This window comes from Pantherophis guttatus, chromosome 3 (genome assembly GCF_059756535.1).
Source record: "Pantherophis guttatus breed Tessera chromosome 3, ASM5975653v1, whole genome shotgun sequence".
Lineage (NCBI taxonomy): Eukaryota > Metazoa > Chordata > Lepidosauria > Squamata > Colubridae > Pantherophis > Pantherophis guttatus.
Window position 1 is genome coordinate 23,282,344 of NC_142065.1, and position 19,962 is coordinate 23,302,305.

Genomic DNA, 19,962 nt, shown 5'->3' on the forward strand with positions numbered 1-19,962 from the left:
TGCTTAAAGATGTAATTTAATCTCGTCGGGGTACAGAGGTTCCAAAGCACCTGTCTGAAAAACTTGCTTCTTTTTAGATTAAGCAGGTAAAGCTTACTGCAATTAGCATAAAGTCTGCAACAGACAGCCCGAGAGTATATGTGAGCAGCAGAGGAGGCCAGAAGCTTGGCAGAACTTGGAACAAACAGTATTCATGAAAGCAGAGCAACTGAATCTGCTTAGTAGTCTTTTCTGCCCAAACCTCTTTCCCTCCCTTTCCCTCCCTCTCTCTCTCTCCTATATGCTAATTAACATATTTTATTATTAAATGCACAAAGCCATAATTAAGTAAGATTACCACAAATTGGGTGGCTCAGCCAGTTTCTATTATCTGCCGGCTGCACAGCCCAGATCTAAGTGCCAGCATCCATATGAACAGTTCATCTTTTTCTTCACTGCAGTATGCTTGCAATCCCATGGTTGATTTGGTTGAAGCTGACAGCCAAGAAGGAACACTCTGCCTTTGGACAATGTTCTGTTTGAGAGTTGGAGCGGGAAGGGGGGGGGAAGTGTTGAATGATGCAGTCTGACCAAACCGAAGCTGACTGGCCTTTGCTTCCTTTTCTGTTTTCTGATTTATCTCCAGATGGAAAATGCCTCCAGTGCCCCAGTGTTCTTGTCAACATTATCTGAAGGAGAAGATCTGATCTTTGGAACTCTCTATTCATTCTTTGGTAAGCTTGGGAGGAAGGGAAGCATTTTTGCAAAAAAACAATTTGGAGAGTCTTTCGCCCTGCTGGATGAGGCCAAGGACTATATTACTCCACATCTCACCCCACCACTTTTTAAAGTGATTCAAGTTAGTGATCATTGTGACAATAAATTCTATAGGTTCATTATGGTACGTCCCGGGGCAAATTACTACTGTATATTCTTGGGACTGTTCTAAATCATCTTCCCATCAACTCCCAGCATTGCAAGCATTCTTTTTTATAAAAAATATTTGGGATTTTGGAATTTGCTTCAAGAAGCATCTTATTTTTTTGCAAGTACTTGACTAGTTGGCATGGCTGGAAAATCAATCACAAGATTTTAAAATCTAGTGGATCAAGGCAACACTGCCTAAGAGAGCATCCAGAATTTAAAATTTCTTAAGAATTAAAATCCAGGCATCAGGTATTCAGTGTTTTTTGCTTGTAATAAATGGATAGCAAGTTCCCTTCAGGCTACACATCTCTGTATACATCTCCATCTCAAGCAGAAATACATTATTCGGATGTGTATTCAACAAGCAGATGGCCTGAAACCATCCCTTTTAGCTAGAATGAAACATGATTAGTATTTGTAAAAATAAAGCAAAAGTTGCTGAACAAGAGGCTGGAAACCATTTCCCTTCCTCAAATTTAAACTAGAACTTGCAGGAAACACAATTATCAGGTACCATTATTGCAACAGAGGCCACATCTGTTCAGAAGTTTATCTATTTTTTGGGTACAAGTGAAAAATTAACTAAGGATGTGTTGGAAGAAATATCCTTCTGGGTTCAGTTCCAAGTGGGGAAAAAGACACTGGATTCATGGAAGTTGCTTGGAAAGAAGGTTTATTGATGAACAGGATCACATGGCTTGAGTTCCTGAGCAGAAAAAGGGCTGAGATGCTGAGAGTGCCTTGGTTTTATGCCCTCTGTTGGGCTTTGAATCTGAGCTTGTATTCTGATTGGTTGTCAGACTCCCATGGGGCCATGCAGGGACAACTCTGTGGGCTGTCCTGAGTCCCAAGCTTGCTTGAGCCTTGCTGGGTAATACAATCTCCCCAGGTGCCATGTGGTGAGCTCTGTTGCTAGATGGGTAGAGGGCTAATCCTACCTTTGTTGTATCTTGGGTGAGGGTATTTGCTTATGAATAGACCTACCTATCTCTTTATCTCTTAAGGGTGGACATCTGCTGTGGGCTATTGAGGCTGGTGGGGGCTATTAAGAGTGAGTCTGCTTTCTGCCTAAAAACATGTTTCTCCATTTCTCATCCAGGGAAATACAATATTCTGCCTTTTTAATATTTCCTAGAATATTTCATTTTCCTAGGAGAGGATGGGTGCTAACTTCCTACAGATGGCACCAAGTTTAATTTCCTTTCTGTACCTACTTTATGATGTCACGAAGTCTGTCTGTTAATGCTTGAGATACTTATGTTCCCTGGACCATCAGAGTTATTTCATTATGAGTAGAATGTGTCTGCCAAGAATTGTATATTATCTTTTATAGTATCTCTATGGAAAATTCATGTCAGATACTTTCTGTGTTTAAAATACCTGTACATTTCTCCCCTTTGCCCTGAAATGTTTTACATATGATTACTTAAAGGGGAAAAAAATGTATTCTCTTCTCCCTTTTTAAAGAATAATTTTATTATTTGTCACAGTGATCGATCTTCCAAATGGAGTGGGAGATGCTACTCATCTCATACTACAGGCCAAGGACATGATGTTGTGAAATTTATTTCATTTTTATTGAATTTATTTTCCCACCAGTTGCTAGTGAGTTATGCTGGCTGTGGGGTCCTTGTCTATCCCACATGTCATCCCACATGTCATGTTTTAAGGGAAATACAGAAGGTAAACACTTTGTCCTGAAAGATAGCTGGTGGTAGCAATAATTACCGAGCAGTAATTATCTAAGAAAAGAAGGTTGAGGCCAGGGGTGAAATCTACTTACCTTCCTTATCGGTTTGGAAGCGCACGAGCTTCTGCGCATGCGCAAAAACTTCTGCCCATGCGCAGAAGGTAAAAAAACATTACTTCCTGGTTAAAACCAGGAAGTAATGACACCCAGGTGGTGATCGCTACCGGATCACCGAACCACAGGGAAAAATTGCTACCGGATCAGGCGATCTGGTCTGATCCGGAAGCATTTCACCCCTGGTTGAGACCTCCAGTCTTTCACTCGATAGATTCATTTACTCTAGGCATGAATAATCCCAGAATATAATCATTTATAATCATCTAAATGATGCAATTAAAGTTTTTCTTTTCTTTTAAATTCACAAAAGTGTGAGTGCAGCATGTTTGAGTGCATTTTTCAGATTTCTGAGCTAGTCTGAAAAAAAGACATCCACTTTTTAAATCTACTTATTAAAGCAGCCATATCCTTTTTCCCCAGGCTCCTTAAGCATTTTCTTCCAACTCTTTTGTCAGCATTGACAAACTTAATACTTATCTGTTTAACATATTTACGGATTGCTTTCTGATCCTATTCATCCACATGCCAGCAGATCTAGCTGCAGCATAGGGCATCCTCAGGCAATGAGCAGGCTTCATCACAAATGCATTGTTCCAGGTTTTTCTTTAAACAATATTTGCCCAGTGTCTTGATCAGCAATAGGCAAGTACCTACGAGACCGTCTTTTGCCACCAATAGCCTCCCACCGACCAGTTCATTCTCACAGGGAGGGACTACTCAGGGTACCGTCAGTCAAATTATGTCGACTGGCAACTCCCAGGGGGAGGGCCTTCTCTGTGGGGGCTCCAACCCTTTGGAATGAACTGCCCCCGGAGATACGGAATATCCCTGATCTCCGTGCTTTCCGCCATGCCCTCAAGACCCTGATGTTCCAACAGGCGGGGCTAAACATACGAACATGTGAATGATTTTTTAAATGTTATCTAATTCTGGGTTTTATTTAATTGACCAAACTAAGTAATAATTTTAATTAGCAATTTTATGATGTTTGTGTGTCTATATTTTTCTTGACTGTACACCGCCTTGAGTCCTACGGGAGAAAGGCGGTATAGAAATATAATAAATAAATAAATAAATAAATAAATAAATAAATAAATAAATAAATAAATAAAGTAGCCTGTTCCAGTGCAGTCTGATTGATTGATTTATTTAGGAGATTTATATTGCCGCCTATTCGCACATGGCGACTCAAGGCGGCTTACAAGAATATAAAAACATCACCTAAAACAATAAAACAAATAAAAGAGAATCATATATAATAAAATAATAAAATAACTCCCCGCCCTGGCGACAACACATTGGACTAACCTGGTTTATTGGACTACTGGTCCTAGTTGCTGTTTGATAAACCTGGCTTATTGGACTGCTGGCCCTGGTTGCTGTTTGGTTAACCTGGTTTATTGGGCTACTTGCAGCCAGAGGCTTCTGAAGGTGCATGTGAGAGCTTTGCTCCAGGACTTGTAGTGAATGTGGGAATGTTTGGGGGCATAGTTGGAGCAATAAAGGGGAGTTCTCTGGTTGTGTTGCTTTCATGCCATGCCACATCCAGTTAGAACTGCATGAATAGAATAGCATTTCAACTGAAACTCAACACACACAAACCCAGCCTTCTGCCTTCCCAGGGACTTGTCCGTTTTAGTCTTCCAGAAGCAGCAGTAGAAATTAATCAGTGACAGTCCTGTCTGCTTCTTGGAGATGCTTAATGATGCACTGAAAAAGGGATCACTGCTGTCAGAGTAAAAAGGGATTGATGGTCCCTTGGCAAAAATAACATCTGAAATGAAGGGATCAACAGGGAGTCTGATCAGGCGAGCAATCCAGATCTCAGGGCACAAGTCAACCAGGTCCCAGATTTCTAGGGTCAATATTTTTCTTTTTTGTCTTTTAATGACCCCTTAATTCCTTACATCAGGGCAGAGTCGGGGCAGGTAAATGGAGCTGAGTGTTTACTGGCTGGATGCCCTTCCTGTTACCAATGCAGAGTTCGCAGCAGATAATTACTCATGGTGCCCAGAGAGAGAAATATCTGCTGCTACTTAGGATCAAACTCACAACCTTCTGATCGTGAGGCCAGAGCTCCACCTCGAGGCCACTGCTCCACTTTCTAGTGTCAATATCTAACTTGGAAATATGTGGAAATATTTAATGGGGTATGCCATAAAAATTATTATGGACATCCGTCTTCGAAAAGATGTTGCTCTGGCTGCTGCTGCTGCTGCTGCTGCTGCTGCTGCTGGTGACGATAATGATTATTTTTATTTCAACTTCACGTAGAACATCTTGGAAGTAAATTTCTTTGTATTCATAACCAGATCACTCTGATCAGGATCAGGTTGTCTATTCAATTTCTGTCTTGCTTTTAAGGAATTCTATATTCATATTCTGCAGCAAGCACAGCTGAATTCTGCAGTCTGCATACATTAATGAAACTGATGATATTTGCACAGCTTTCTTTTTTGACGTAATTTTGTATGTAATATATTACTGATCCATACTCTTTAGCTGACACAATTGAATACATAATACTGGAGATATAACTTTTCCATCCATCCCAAAAGGGTCACCCTTTCATCTTTTTTTTTCATCATTACTGAGCAGTCTTTAATCTCAGTTTCAAATTCTTCCATTTACAAACTCACATATATATACTCTTAGTCGGTGTAGTGCTCAGTTTCCCAAACTTGGCAACATCAAGACAAATGGACTTCAACTCCCAGAATTCCCAGCCAGCATGGCTGACTGGGGAATTCTGGGAATTGAAGTCCACATATCTTCAACTTGCCAAGGTTGGGCAACCGTAGTGCAATGGGACATGATACTGTATATATAGGGATTCAACAATTCAACATTTGCAAAGAAGCATATATTTCCTACTGCTCCTGAAAGAAACAGATAGCAAGCTAGCTTGAGGATCACAGTGAAATTTGCACTGCATATAGCTCTTGTTGCTCTTAATTCCACCCCATACTTCTTAACACCTCCAGCTCACTCAGCCTAATGGTAGGTTCAATCCTGGAGACCCTCAGCACTTCCAAGCACCTCTGATGGAGGATCTCAAGTGTATATTCAATAAAACTTCAAAATGTTTTTCAAAAGTGTTCCACAAATGTGTCCTAAATATCTATCACTTTTGGCCAAAAATAGAACTGTCTGCCTTTCTGTTACCAAATTAGAATTAGAATGTGACTTTGAATATGCTGTGCTATCTGTATGAGAAAAAAAATTGGTTCCAAAGAAGAAAGTTTCTCCAACAGTCCTTGCGGTTTGTTTATTCTCCATACCCTCAAATGACTTTCTGATGACCTGCATTAATTTGTCATTGACCACCAAATCAGCCTTTAGCAACCATCTCGACATTGTGAGCCTGACTGACAAGATCCTTGCAACACTACTCCATGTTTTCAGTTTATTCAGAAATCAGCCTCAGTAAAAGACAGGTTTCCTCCTGGGAACACTTTGAGTAGCAGGCAGGTATTATACTTTGTCTGCTTTACACTTTAAGAAAAGAGGAACGGACAACCTTGTTCTTGAAAGACTCTAAGGGCACAAACTCTTGATTCCATAGGACTTAAAGATGAAGGATGTCAACATGCTCATATAATGTAGAGTGCACTCTGAAACCAAAGTCCATTAACTGTGAGACAAGTATGTTGATTACTGTAAGGCAGCCTTCCAGCTGTATTGGGTGCCCAAATCCCTGGCCATCAACTGGAAGGCGTGAGGATCAGAGAAGGCAGGTGACATCTTTTCAGATTTGCAGATAGACATAAAGGATATCTCAGCTGCAGAAGTGTGTACATATTGATTTCCAATGACTGCATGGAATGGCGGTTCTATGGACAGATTGAGTGATTATTGTAAGACTGTATTCAATTCTATAAGAGTGAAGGACTGATGAAGGTAGTCTGCTCCAGGCATCAGACAGACATATTGGGTTTTCTGAAAAAGTCTGGGAAATTATCCAATAATCTTCTAGGGAGGTTTCTTGCACATCTTCCTAACCTCTGGAAGATGGCAGTTGCAAGGCTATTTGGATGAGACTACCCCCAAGTCATATCTCCTTCCTCACAGATCCTGATGGACTCATTGGTTTTCTGAGGAGCCTCTGGAGACAAAGTGAATGAAAGATGCCTAGAGCATGGTGACAGTAACAGGGAAACATGTACATTTCTCTGTCCTGATGCTGTTCGCAGATTCATGCTGAGCACCTGTCAGGGTTCCAAGTAATAGATCCATTGCAAGCAAGATTCCTCAAATAATAGCTTTATTGGAAATATCAAACTGACACATATCTGGTAAAAACCAACTCTGGGAAGCCCCTTGGTTTTCACCTAATTAAAAGTAAAGGTTTTCCCCCTCAACCCAAACAATCAGTCACATGGTCCAATCAGGGCAACGTCTGCAGGTCTGGTGGCATCATTCCTCCTTCTTCCGAGCAAGTGTGAGAATGTCCTGGTTCTCCAGGGTAGCTGTGGAATAGTCCAGGAATGGGTTGCTACAGTCAGAACTGTCCAGAGACTGGGTCATAATTCTTTAGCCACGCCCTCCTGCCTCTCTCTCGGGCAAACTCTCTCTCAGTTTTTTTGACTCAGTTGGCCCAAGAGAGATGTTATTTTGGAGACGGCTTGTCTTCTGCTTCATTCCTGGACTATTCTTGCCTTTCATATCAGGTTTTTCCCTTCTGATTCGGTTTTGCGATGGATAGTGTTCTCCTGGCTTGCGTAATGGCCTCCAGAGATTGCACTGGCTAGTCCAGCCTTCCTGGCAATGCTGCCAACACTTCAGGCCCCATTGTCATCAAAGCGGGCCTGATCTCTTTCATGCTCCTGACATTGAATGAGTCAGAGGTTTGCAAGCCATAAAATTTAAACGCCGCTGAGGTGTGCAGGTTGGAGGTGCCAGGAGGCATGCAGGTTGGCGGCGCCGCTTGAGCAGCGCTAGTTGGTGATTTGGTCACTAGTCCCTAGTCCTCCAGGTTGACGAATTTGGCACAATGGCACCAGTTCGCAGTTTGGCTGCAGCCCCTGGTTCTCTCCGAGCGAGGAAGAGACAATCGGTGCTGGCTACCCCTAGGTTCGCCCTAGGAACACCGCCCATCACAGCAGTCTGTATCTAGCTGCTCATGCACATGTGCTAGCTAATCCAGGTTCTTCCAGCACTGCCACCACCGCATTGCCACCTCCTGTCTTCGGAGGGCAATTGGAGGCATAGAGTCCCTGCCCTAGATCCCTGGGCATTACCCTACTTTTAAGGAGCAGGACTGTAACATCCAGATTCCACAAGCTGATGTAAAGTCAAAGTGAAGGTTGGCATCTGCCCCAGGGGTGAAATCTAAAATTTGTTACTACCGGTTCTGTGGGCATGGCTTGTGGGGGGGGGGGGGTAATGTGACTGGGTGGGCGTGGCCAACTTTTTTTTTTTTTTTTTACTTTTAAAAGCATTTTTTCTACAGCCTCTTCAGCCGAAGAGGTTGCAGAAAAAAATGCTTTTAGGAGCCTCTGACAATCAGGCAACTCAGCTGGAATCGCCAGAGGCTTTTAAAGGCATTTTTTTTCTACAGCCTCTTTGGCCGAATTGTGGAGATCCACAATTGTGGAGATCCTCTTGGAGACATGGCTCCTTCTAGAACAGGAGGTAGATGCTGTAGCCAGGGGTGCACCAACTGCAGATTTTTCTGAACTAGGAAGCCATGATGACACTGAATCAATCATGTCCTTGTCATGCTCCACCTAGATTATTACAATACATTCTACATGGATATGTCTTGAATTTCAACTGGAAGCTTCAATTGGTCCAAAGTGCAGCAGACCACTTGCTAACCAGGGGTTAGCCATATGACAGCCATGCTATGGCCACTATACAAGTGACCAATTTGCTTCTGTATCCAATTCAAAGTGTTGATTATCAATACTCCTGCATCCTTTTGATTGCTTGTAACTTTCAGTTAACTGAAATGATACATCATAGGGCAACAATTTTTGAATCTGGGACATGAGTGGCATGAGGTTGAAATTTGGCAAAGTTGTAGCCATGTCTGTGGGAAAGCTGATAGGAAATAAGAAATCATTTCCATTCCTACAGCTGCTTTACTCTGGTCATTCTCTGTTTAGGTAAAGAAATCTCTCTGAAACAATGAACAACACTCACTGGTTGTCTAGTTTTATATATGGCTTAGCTCCTGAGCGTTTACAGGATTATGAGCCATAGTGGTGCAGTGATTAGAGTGTAGTACTGCAGGCTACTTCTGCTGACTGCTGGCTGACTGCAATTTGGCAGTTCAAATCTCACCAGGCTCAAGGTCAGCCTTCCATCCTTCCATCCTTTGGGTAAAATGAGGACCCAAATTGTTGGGGGCAATATGCTGACTAAGTAAACTGCTTAGAGAGGGTTGTAAAGCACTGTGAAGCAGTATATAAGTCTGTGCTATTGCTATTATCTCTCTCAGCAAGATTCAGCCTGGCCTGTGTTTTCCTTTATTAAAGAATGATGATGGTCTCTATCTCACATGAAATGAAAAGTTGTAGAGTCCAATAGGTTGCCTTCTAAGGTTTGAATGTCCCTAAGCCCGTGATCTTTAGAAAAGCTTTAGTAACTTGGTTAGGCTGCGGAATTTTATTTATGCAGTGTTTGGCTGATATTAATTTATTTCATTGGTTTTGGATGCCATCTGAATCTAAGCAAAATTAGGGATGTTAATAATGACAGGCTTCTGAAAGAGTAGAGCTTTGTGTTAAATATGTTACACATTGTTTTCTTTGCATTTTATTCATTTTGCTGGATGGCAAACTGCTTTGAGTTCAAGTTAATAGGCAATATACTGCATGAATAAAATAAATAAATATTTTGGGAAATATCTATGGAGATTCTCAGTTATCCAGATCATGGTTGACCCAAAGGTGCTTCTTTTTTTCTCTCCAAGAGGCAACTGGACTTTCTGGTTTTTCTTTGAAAACATTACCACTTCTCATCCAAGAAGCTTCTTCAGCTCTGACTGGATGGTGGAGGATGGAAGGATTTATACTCCTTGCAGACAGCTGTTCATTTGCATTCTTTTAGCAGGCCATTAAAGTCACCTGGAGGTTTATCTGTGCCATCAGGGTCACCTGAGTGGTACAAATTGATCTGGAGCCTTCTTGGAACTGTTGAAAGAACCGTGTTGTAGTGTTGTATATTTTGGGAAACCTCACATTCTTTCCTCAGAATGGTCTGACACAGAGGTGGGTTTCAGCAGGTTCAGCAGGTTCTGCAGGTTCAGGAGGGCCGGTAGCGGAAATTTTGAGTAGTTCGGAGAACCGGTAGTAAAAATTCTGACTGGCCCCGCCCTCATCTATTCTCTGCCTCCCAAGTCCCAGCTGATCGGGAGGGAATGGAGATTTTACAGTAACCTTCCCCTGGAGTGGGGTGGGAATGGAGATTTTACAGTATCCTTCCCCTACCATGCCCACCAAGCCACGCCCACCAATCCATGCCACACCTACAGAACCGATAGTAAAAAAATTTGAAACCCACCACTGGTCTTTACTTCTCCATCTCTAGCTATTGTCCTCAATGAATGGGAAACCTGTGGCTTTTTGATATTGCGGAAGTATAACTGCCAGCCTCCTCAGCCAGAATATCAAATAGCCGAGAGTTTAGTTGGGCAGCCTTTGGAAGCCACTGACGATGTTTGTTGTTCAGTTTTCCCATCATAACAACATTATTAACCTACTTGCAGCTCATCCAGGATAATATGACTGTTATATCTCGGCTGTAAAACTCTGTCTATAGAGCTTTTCAATGATCCAGGTCATGGTTTTCCCAAAGATGCTTTTCCAAAAGAAAATGACTTTCTTGGGGTTTTTTTCCTTGAAAACATTTCATTTTTCATCCAAGAAGCTTCTTCGGTTCAGTTCTTTTTTAGTTCTTTAAAAAAAAAAAAAAAGAACTGAAGAAGCTTCTTGGATTAGAAGCAAAACGTTTTCAAGGGGAAAAAATTGTCGTTTGCAAAAGCACCTTTGGGACATCTGAAGGAGATGGTAGAGAAGAGATATATTGAGTGGATATCTCATTTTATGCAATCCCAGATATGGTAGAACTATAGAATATCTGCTTATCAAAACTCAGCACTCTTCATATTAGACTTTAATAAAGTTCTGAGTAAACGAATAAGGAATTAGTGTGTCCAAAAAATTATGAAGAGGAAACATGAATATGTAGATCCCATTTTTTTTCAACTGAAGTGATTTATACTCAGAACTCTAGTGCATGTTGAGTAAGAATGAGCCCCAAAGGATTTGGGCTAAGATAAAATCACTAGAGCAGCTATATTCCATCTTCGGCATGTTACTGTTATCATAATATTTAATTTGCAACCCAATCTATCAGGGAGTCATTCCGAATGCCCCAAACCTGTCCTTGGAGTAATCGGGGCCTCCTTTGTGAATTATGTAGGAAAACACTTTTTAAATGAAATTAGCCTGACTTAATGGAAAAGGAAAATCCTAGGCATTAAATTTTAATTACCAGTGTTGTCTCAAGTATGTTCAAACAAAATAACATCTTGTCTCTGTAGCTTCAGTTGCATAATATTTTTTTTCCTCTCTTTCATTTATTTTGGCATGCAATATATTATTGTATAAAATAATTCTATAGGAGAAGGGGGAGAGAGGGAGAGGGAGAGAACTTATAATTTATCTCAAACCAGTAAAATAAATCTCTGCCAGAAATGGTTGCAAATGGCTGTTTAATTAGAATGAAGCTTGCAATCAAAACCACTCAAAATAAACACTATTCTTTTCAGCATTTTTCAGTAGGGTACTGATTCTTAACAAAAGTTAACTGAATTCTACTTGAGAAATGTTGTGATTAATATAGTTTTGCCCAAAGGACTAAGCAAGACAAAACTTGTATAATTAACAGCTGTCATATTCACATTTTATGGGAATTTAAGTGCAACAGAAATAGAGGCACCAGGTTGAGAAAGGATAAAATATGGAAATGGACACTTAAACTAGGTGTTGCAATGGCCATATGTCAAAAAGTTTGGGAAATGGGATCAAATAGGAAAAGAACATTGCTCGTTGATTGTACAGAGGCACCTTTGTGAAACATTGGCCCAGATCCTATAACAAACTTAACTATATTAAGTGAGGAGGATGTAATAAATTGTGGGAACACCATAAATGAGTTAATTGATTTAGTCAACTAATCTCCAGGAGATTAAATTTAATCCAAAAGAAAATGAATCATCTCTACAGCAATGTTTCTCAAACTTGGCAATTTTAAGATGTGTGGACTTCAACTCCCAGAATTCCCCAGCCAGCTCTTCTGGCCTGGGAGTTGAATTCTACACAACTTAAAGTTGCCAAGTTTGAGAAACACTTATTTGCAGGATTAAATTAATTCTACCCAAACAGTTGTGGTGAGAATATTTAATTTGTCTGCATATTTAGTCATCCAAGAAAAACAATATTGGAGAAAAAGAATGGCTGAAAAAGTAAGACTCTCCATTTTACAATCAGTATAAAATCCTTGAAATACTGAACATATGTTTTTAATACTGACTGGCTCCATTGCCCAAGTCAGCTCTGTTGCCGTCTGTGTAGCCTTGGAGATAGGCTAATATTTCCTGACACCTCATCTAACTGTTCTGATTCATGGCTTTAAGGGTTATCAGAGAAAGTAAATGGGGATTCTAGAATCCCAAAAATGTAGATTATAATTCAGCAATGATTGTGTACTGCTGGAACCAGTAGTAAGGTTTTTTGACTTGGTTAGTAACTGAGTTAAACATATTGTGTGAACAGAGCCATGCTCTTGCAAAAAAAGAAACAAAAGAAGATTCAGGCTATACAGCAATTGTCCCCATCCTATGCCTTCCAGAAGTGTTGGGATTACGTCTCTCAAAATTCCAGGCCAACATAGCCAACAACGCACCAGAAAAATATCAGGTCAGGAAGAAGTATCCTAAATATGTATAAACTTTGCTATAATTAACAAAGTTTATATTATCATGACTATATAATGGTTGCAATTAGATGTCATTGTAGATGCAATTCTTATGCAACTCATAACAGTTTATAAATATAGTGGTTGAATGTGTCATCTTCTTTTTCCAGGTTCTAAATCACAATTTTGATTTGCTTTCAGGTGTAGTGTCTCTCTTTGGAAATTCACTTCTCCTATGGGTTGCCTACCGGAAAAGAGCCCTTCTGAAGCCTGCGGAATTCTTTATTGTGAATCTTGCCATCAGTGACATAGGCATGACTTTGATTCTCTTTCCACTGGCCACACCATCCTTCTTTGCACACAGGTAGCTCCATCCATTCAGCCATTTAATTAATACAATTGGATTTCTTTCTTCCCTTCAGAAGATCAGTGTGGTTTCCATTGACTCAGATTTCTTCTTGGTACTTTTTCAACAGTGTGGTAATCAAGATTTAACATCGGTATATTATTTTGAAGCCCTCAACAATGTGTACATGCTTTTAAAACATCAGATAGAAGGGAAAAGCGGTAGATCCAGAGCAGAGAATGATGGAGTTTAGCTGTTTCCTCCATGACCTCATTTTCAAACTATTAATAATATGGGATAATATCAAGGACTTTGGCTGCCTCAGGATAATGAGAAATGTAGTCACGTTGTATCTGGAAAGTTCTGACTTAGGGGAAACTGACTTGATCAAATGATGTTCAAGCAGAAGTTACCAAGCTGATATCCTGGACAAATTTATTTACTTGTAAAATGTTTAAACTTTCCGAATTTGAACTTTTTTAAATGGTACAGAAAGAGCAACAGCAATAACAAAGCCAATAAATAATAAATATGCATGAGTATAAAGTTAGAATTAAATACTATATTAACACTTTCACATCAATTTACCTGACACTGAAGATTCCCACCAATTGGGATTCAAAGATGTTCCAGAACAGCCATCTTTTTTTAACGGTGGGAGATGTTTGAGAGTGGTATACACAGAGAAAGCACTGTCAATCAGAAAGTAAACTATTAAGATTACACTTCTTCCCCTCCCAAACCTTCTGGGAAGGTTTTTACAGTCTTAGCCTACCTTTATTATTATTTTTTTCTGGGGAGGTGGATGCACTCTATTCAGGATACTGAGCTGTAATTACCTACTGATTTTATTCTCTAACAATACTTTGGCTCTACATGGACTTCATTGGCACAATTAGGAAAAGGGAATGGTGCTTCACTTTGGTAGTATATTAATGTTTCCATTTTTCCCCAAAAGAAATGTTTTTAAAAAATGGCCTAATTTTTTAAGTGTTTTTAAGTGTTTTGTTTATTGTTTTTAATTAATGGGGCCAAATTTATATATGTATATTTTAACTGTATTTTAATATTTGTACTTGATGTTTTTACTTGGCTGTTCACCGCCCTGAGTCCTCAGGGAGAAGGGCGGTATACAAATTCAAAATAAAATAAATAAATAAATAAAAATAAAAATAATGTTTCCATTTTTCCCCAAAAGAAATGTTTTTAAAAAATGAGAACTATATGCGGTAGATAATGTGGCAGTGCAAACATTTAGGAAGCATGGATGAGGACACTGATGCCCATTGGACATACATTGAGGTCGTAGGTGCTAAAACAAGGGGACGCAATGGCTCAGTGGTTAAAGACATGGAGCTTGTCAACCAGAAAGCTGACAGCCCAAGTTCAAGACCCAAGCACAGGGTGATCGGGTTAGCTCCCATTACTTACCTAGCAATTTGAAAGCATGCAAATGTGAGTAGATAAATAGGTACCACATCGGGGGAAGGTAACGTTGTTCTGTGCATCTTGACATATAGTCATGCTGGTCATATGACCAGGGAAATGTCTTTGGATAACGCTGACTCTCTTAGCTAAGAAACGGAGATGTGTACTGCTTCTAGAATCGGACACTACTGGACATTTTCTTAGATGCTGAAACATCTCTTTCCAATTAAAATACAGGAGACATAATTTCTTCTGGTCATTTATTTTCCCATTATCTCTTTTTCTAGGTGGCTGTTCAACCATGCCATGTGTACCTTCTATGCCTTCTGTGGAGTCCTCTTTGGTCTGTGCAGCCTCACCAGCTTGACTGCACTGAGCACAGTTTGCTGCATGAAGGTCTGTTATCCAGCTTATGGTAGGTGGGACATGCATCTTAAATGATCTTTTCTTGCTGACTGTCTTAATTGTAATCCTGTTCACCTTGATCCTTGTTCCATCATCCCAACTCTTTCCCAGGATCGTACAATCATGGATCTCTTTTTTTAAAAAAAATGAAACATTTCATTAGATTATAGAATGAAATACAAAAATACAAAAGCAAATAATAGGACACAGTGGGGAGGAGAAAGGGAAAGAACAATGAGGAGGGGAGGGAGAAAAGGGGGGGAGGGATGACTTCCCACTCCCTGTGTTGCAGTAGAATAAAGCATTAACATTGAACTTCTACTTTTCACTTTTCCATAATAATATAAACTAGTCATTTCTACAATAACGCAGTCATGGATCTCTTAGCGATATGTCCCTTTGGAAATCTTTCCATTAGACAGTCTATTCATCAAGCCTTTGAAATAGCAATAATTGGCATAAAAAAGAAGAAAACCAGCAGCTTCCAATTTTCCCTTTCCCTTTGCATATGTAGATTAGACCGCAGGCTCTTTTGCATTAACCTGTAAATTCTAAGGATCTGACGGAAGAGGCAACTTATTTTTCACCCCTGCCAATCCCTGAGGTATTTTATAGTTTTTCTTCTCTTCCGTCATCCTTGATCTCTTTCCAGCATCTAGACTAAATGCAATCACTTGTTACATCACTAGAAGAAAGTATTTCATGTTTATGATGATGAAATAAAAACCCAAACTTGCTCATATCAAAAAAATGTTTTGATGGGAGAATCACAGAATCTAAAAACTTAAAGAATTCCCTTGCAAAGGTCAGTCAGTGCTAATTTCTCTGGACAGCAATTCAGTGGAAAAATTGGCCCATGTAGCAGCTTTCATCAATATAACTCTTCTCACATTATTCACCAACCAGAAAGCGTACCAATCACTGAAAGGGAAGGAAAAAAATTCAAAATGTACTGGACTCCTTTGGCAAGGCTTAATGCACACGTTCTTTAGGTAGGCAAACTAAGCAACATATATAATCTTTGGAATAAATGGATTGAAAGAAAAATGTAACCCAGATAGAGGAAACTGGCTTAATTTGCAGTCAAACTCTGGGAATTATGTCCAATACATTTCTTCCAAATCAAGTTGGAATGAACAACATCAGACTTTAGTCGACAAATCCCTGTGTCAGCTGGCATCCATCCTATGCTACGTGTGATACAAGATTTATTTATTCTCATTAATGTGCATCAATATATTTTGGATACATTTGTAACAGGAATGGAAAACCTGACTGAATCAGAACATGTTCTGTTGACTGAGTTTGAACTGAAGAGATAATTTGAGATAATTAAAGAAATTAAAGGGATAATTAAAAATTCTAATATAAAATAATAAATAACAACTAAAATCTATAATAAAATCCAGTCTGTCAATTATACATGGTATGACTATACCAGTTGCAGTCCATAAACTGTGTGGCCCATTGTAGTTCAATGCTAAAAGGGAAAGGACTAAGCAGTGCAAGGGGTTTGCCACAATTGTTATATAACATCACTATGGTGGAGAAGAAACGTGTTTGCAACGAATCCCCAGTGCTGCTGCGCAGAATCTGGCCACCTGTGCTGTAGTTATGTATTAAGCAGCCACTGAAGATAGGTAGTGTTGGAACGGCCAAGATACCTAGCAGTTATTGGCAGAATATTTTTTTCCTAATCTCCGTATAAAAGGAACATCTAAGGAGCATGTGATCCACAGTCTCCACCTCTTCTGAGCCGCAGGAACAGAGTCTTTCCGTCAGTGGTATGTTCTATATACAAAAACTGCAGAGAGGTGGATAAAATGCCAAAAGCAGCATTTTTCCAGTACAACCTAAATTCTGCCCCTTTTGTGTATGTGACATGGCAACCCATTTACAAAAGTAATGGAGTTTGCAGCACAATGCTGCTTTGGTCAATTGCCGTCTCCCAGTCAAAAACAGAGTAACTGATCCAGTGTTTTCTATAAACATAAATTAAATAATCTAAATGTAATGAATCTTGTATTTCTGTAGTCCTTGCTTGTGTTAAATAAAGTGTTTAAAACTTTGCTGGATAAAAGATATTGAAGGATCAAAAAAGCGGGCACGTGTGAAAAAAAAAACCTAGCAGGTGTTCATTGAATAGATCATAGTTAAATCAATCATGGCTACATATAAACCATCTCTATCCTAGAAGAGGGTATTAACTATTCTCCAAAGCACCTAAAGGCAAGACAAGAAGCAATGGATGGAAACTAACCAAGGAGAGAAGCAATATAGAACTAAGGAGAAACTTCCTAACAGTGAGAATAATTAACAAGTGGAACAGCTTACCTTGAGAAGTTGTGGGTGCTCTATCACTGGATGTTTTCAAGAAGAGATTGGACGGCCATTTGTTCAGAATTGTATAGGATCTCCTGCCTGAGGAGGGGGTTGGATTACAGATTCCAAGGTTCCTTCCAACACTGTTATTTCTGTTTCCCTTTAATACTCCAGTTCTTAACATGGTTGGATCTGATTATTACTTAGTGGTAGATCAGCAAGAAATATAAGACTTTAAGCTAGAATCGGAGAGTTAGTAATCAGTGATGAACCACTTCCTTCCAAGAAAATCCCATGGGACTTCAATATGACTTGAGGATGTTGATTTATGTCAACTGTACTTTGGAGTTCCTGGTGATTGATTTGATAAGATCAAAAAGAAAAATTACAAGTTGGCACACAGGTTTTAAAGTAAATATACTGAACAAGCACAAGCACCTCTCTTTCCTGCTCTCCAACCAGAGGTGGGTTTCAGCAGGTTCTGACCAGTTCTGGAGAACCGGTAGCAGAAATTTTGAGTAGTTTGGAGAACCGGTAGTAAAAACTCTGACTGGCCCCACTTCCATCTATTCTCTGTCTCCCAAGTCCCAGCTGATCAGGAGGAAGTGGGGATTTTGCAGTAACTTTCCCCTGGATTGGGGACAGAATTGACATTTTACAGTATCCTTCCCCTGCCATGCCCACCAAGCCATGCCCACCAAGCCACACCCACAGAACCCATAGTAAAAAATTTTGAAACCCACCACTGTCTCCAACCACTCATCCTTTTATTATTGTAGACCAGCCTTTCCTTATTCTGAGCCAACTGGGAAAATCCTTGACAGACCTCAGTAAAAATGATCTATTGTAGCCCAGTCACCATCAAAGATTTAGGAAATATTGGGGAGGGGGAAAAAGGTGAAACCAAATATAGCCAAATAAGCCCAGTTCCTACAGCTAACTCCAAAATTAGTTTTCTAACAAGTGAAAAATAGAGAAATGCTTGCATAACAAACATACTATATTGCTATTATGTCACTATTTATAATAGTATACATCTTACTTTCTTTTTGAAAATCTATTATGAGGAACTTCATTTACACAGTCAAGACGGCACTTAAAGGCCCATTCTTCCAGATTACAGAGCTGCCTGGAAAAAATGGAGGAAAGAGCTGAAGACTAATTTTAGCTATTAACCATCAGCCACCAACCAGCCCCTCTCCCTTGTGCAGTTTTGGCTTATCTTCTAAGTACCGTGAAATAATTTTGTGGCCTCAATAGCTTATCTTTCCTCTAATGCACATTAGCTCGTCCCCATGAGGCAATGAGTAAAGTCAGCATATCTCAAATTGCTTAGTTTCAAAGAAATGTTATTCCTATATATGTCTGAAGACTCGAACGGTGGATAGGGAGGGAGGGTTGGAGTTTAAAGTCTTTAAAGAATCAAAGTGTTTAAGATTTAAGAAGGAGATGAAAAGGGTAGAAAGGAATCTGGCATACACAGATTCTTAGGAAACAAATTTCAATTTATAGGAGTTTGATTTTTTTTACATAATACAAAGCCTCTGCTTTTCTTTTTTTTTTTTGGTCACATTTTACATTTTGAAATATAAATGACCACTTTATGGTGGTCATTAACCAGCACAACATTTTTAAATAGAGTTCTCCTTCACACACTTTTTTAAAAAAGAGATTTGTGGTACCTCGCTCAATAGTAGTAACTGTGAGAGGGAACTTGGAGTCCTAGTGGACAACCATTTAAATGTGAGCCAGCAGTCTGCAGCAGCTGCCAAAAAAGCCAACACAGTTCTAGGCTGCATAAACAGAGGGATAGAATCAAGATCACGTGAAGTGTTAATACCACTTTATAATGCCTTGGTAAGGCTACACCTGGAATACTGCATTCAGTTTTGGTTGCCACAATGTAAAAAAGATGTGGAGATTCTAGAAAGAGTGCAGAGAAGAGCAACAAAGGGGACTGGAGGTTAAAACATGAAGAAGAGTTGCAGGAACTGGGTATGTCTAGTTTACTGAAAAGAAGGACTAGGGGAAACATGGTAGCAGTGTTCCAATATCTCAGGGGTTGCCACAAAGAAGAGGGAGTCAAGCTATTCTCCAAAGCTCCTGAGGGCAGGACAAGAAGCAATGGGTGGAAACTAATCAAGGAGAGAAGCAACCTAGAACTAAGAAGAAATTTTCTGACAGTTAGGACAATTAATCAGAGGAACAATTTGCCTGCAGAAGTTGTGAATGTTCCAACACTGGAAGTTTTGAAGAAGATGTTAGATAACCATTTGTCTGAAGTAGTGTAGGGTTTCCTGCCTAAGCAGGGGGTTGGACTAGAAGACCTCCAAGGTCCCTTCCAACTCTGTTATTCTATTTCTAATTACAAATACAATCTAGGAGTAGTTTTTCAATCTGAAAATGATAAGCTTTTTTTCTTAAAAAATTAAATGATGCAGCCGATATTGCTTCATAATTTCAATCAGTTCCTCAACTACTTTCCACATTTATTTTTGCTTCTTGTTCTGCAACTGTTTCAGCCTGGGATTTATACTTGATTAATTCTGCCACACTGTAGACTGTTCCTTAATTATGAGCAAAAGAGTATTGCTTGGTGGGGGGCGGGGGCAGTAAGGAGGGGAAGAGAGAGAGAGATGACTAATTGCCTGACCATTTGCATGCATATGAAGGGAAACCTCTCCAGTGTAAGTTCTTCATGCCAACATGACCCAGTCCAGAAAGCAGCTGTTAAAGTGTGTTTGTGCACATAACCTTATGGGGACTAGTTCTGATATCCACTGAATGCACAAAGTTCATGGTGGAGCTAATCTACCTTTCT

The 19,962-nt window shown here is 39.8% G+C and overlaps 1 protein-coding gene across 3 annotated transcripts in view; it reads left to right on the forward strand.

The window, feature by feature from the left end:
* The first annotated feature begins 625 nt into the window (after positions 1 to 625).
* Positions 626 to 19,962, forward strand: part of LOC117663566 (opsin-5-like) — a 31,725-nt gene continuing 12,388 nt past the window's right edge. For 2 of the 3 annotated variants that reach the window (XM_034413803.3, XM_034413805.3), the window contains exons 1-4: positions 7,300 to 7,383; positions 12,499 to 12,642; positions 12,842 to 13,004; positions 14,702 to 14,829. In XM_034413803.3, coding sequence (XP_034269694.2) covers positions 7,320 to 7,383; positions 12,499 to 12,642; positions 12,842 to 13,004; positions 14,702 to 14,829 — 499 coding nt within the window. In that variant the 5' untranslated portion in view covers positions 7,300 to 7,319. Of the gene's footprint in view, positions 714 to 7,299; positions 7,384 to 12,498; positions 12,643 to 12,841; positions 13,005 to 14,701; positions 14,830 to 19,962 lie in introns of those variants that run through there. The other variant, XM_087889105.1, reaches the window with a different exon arrangement.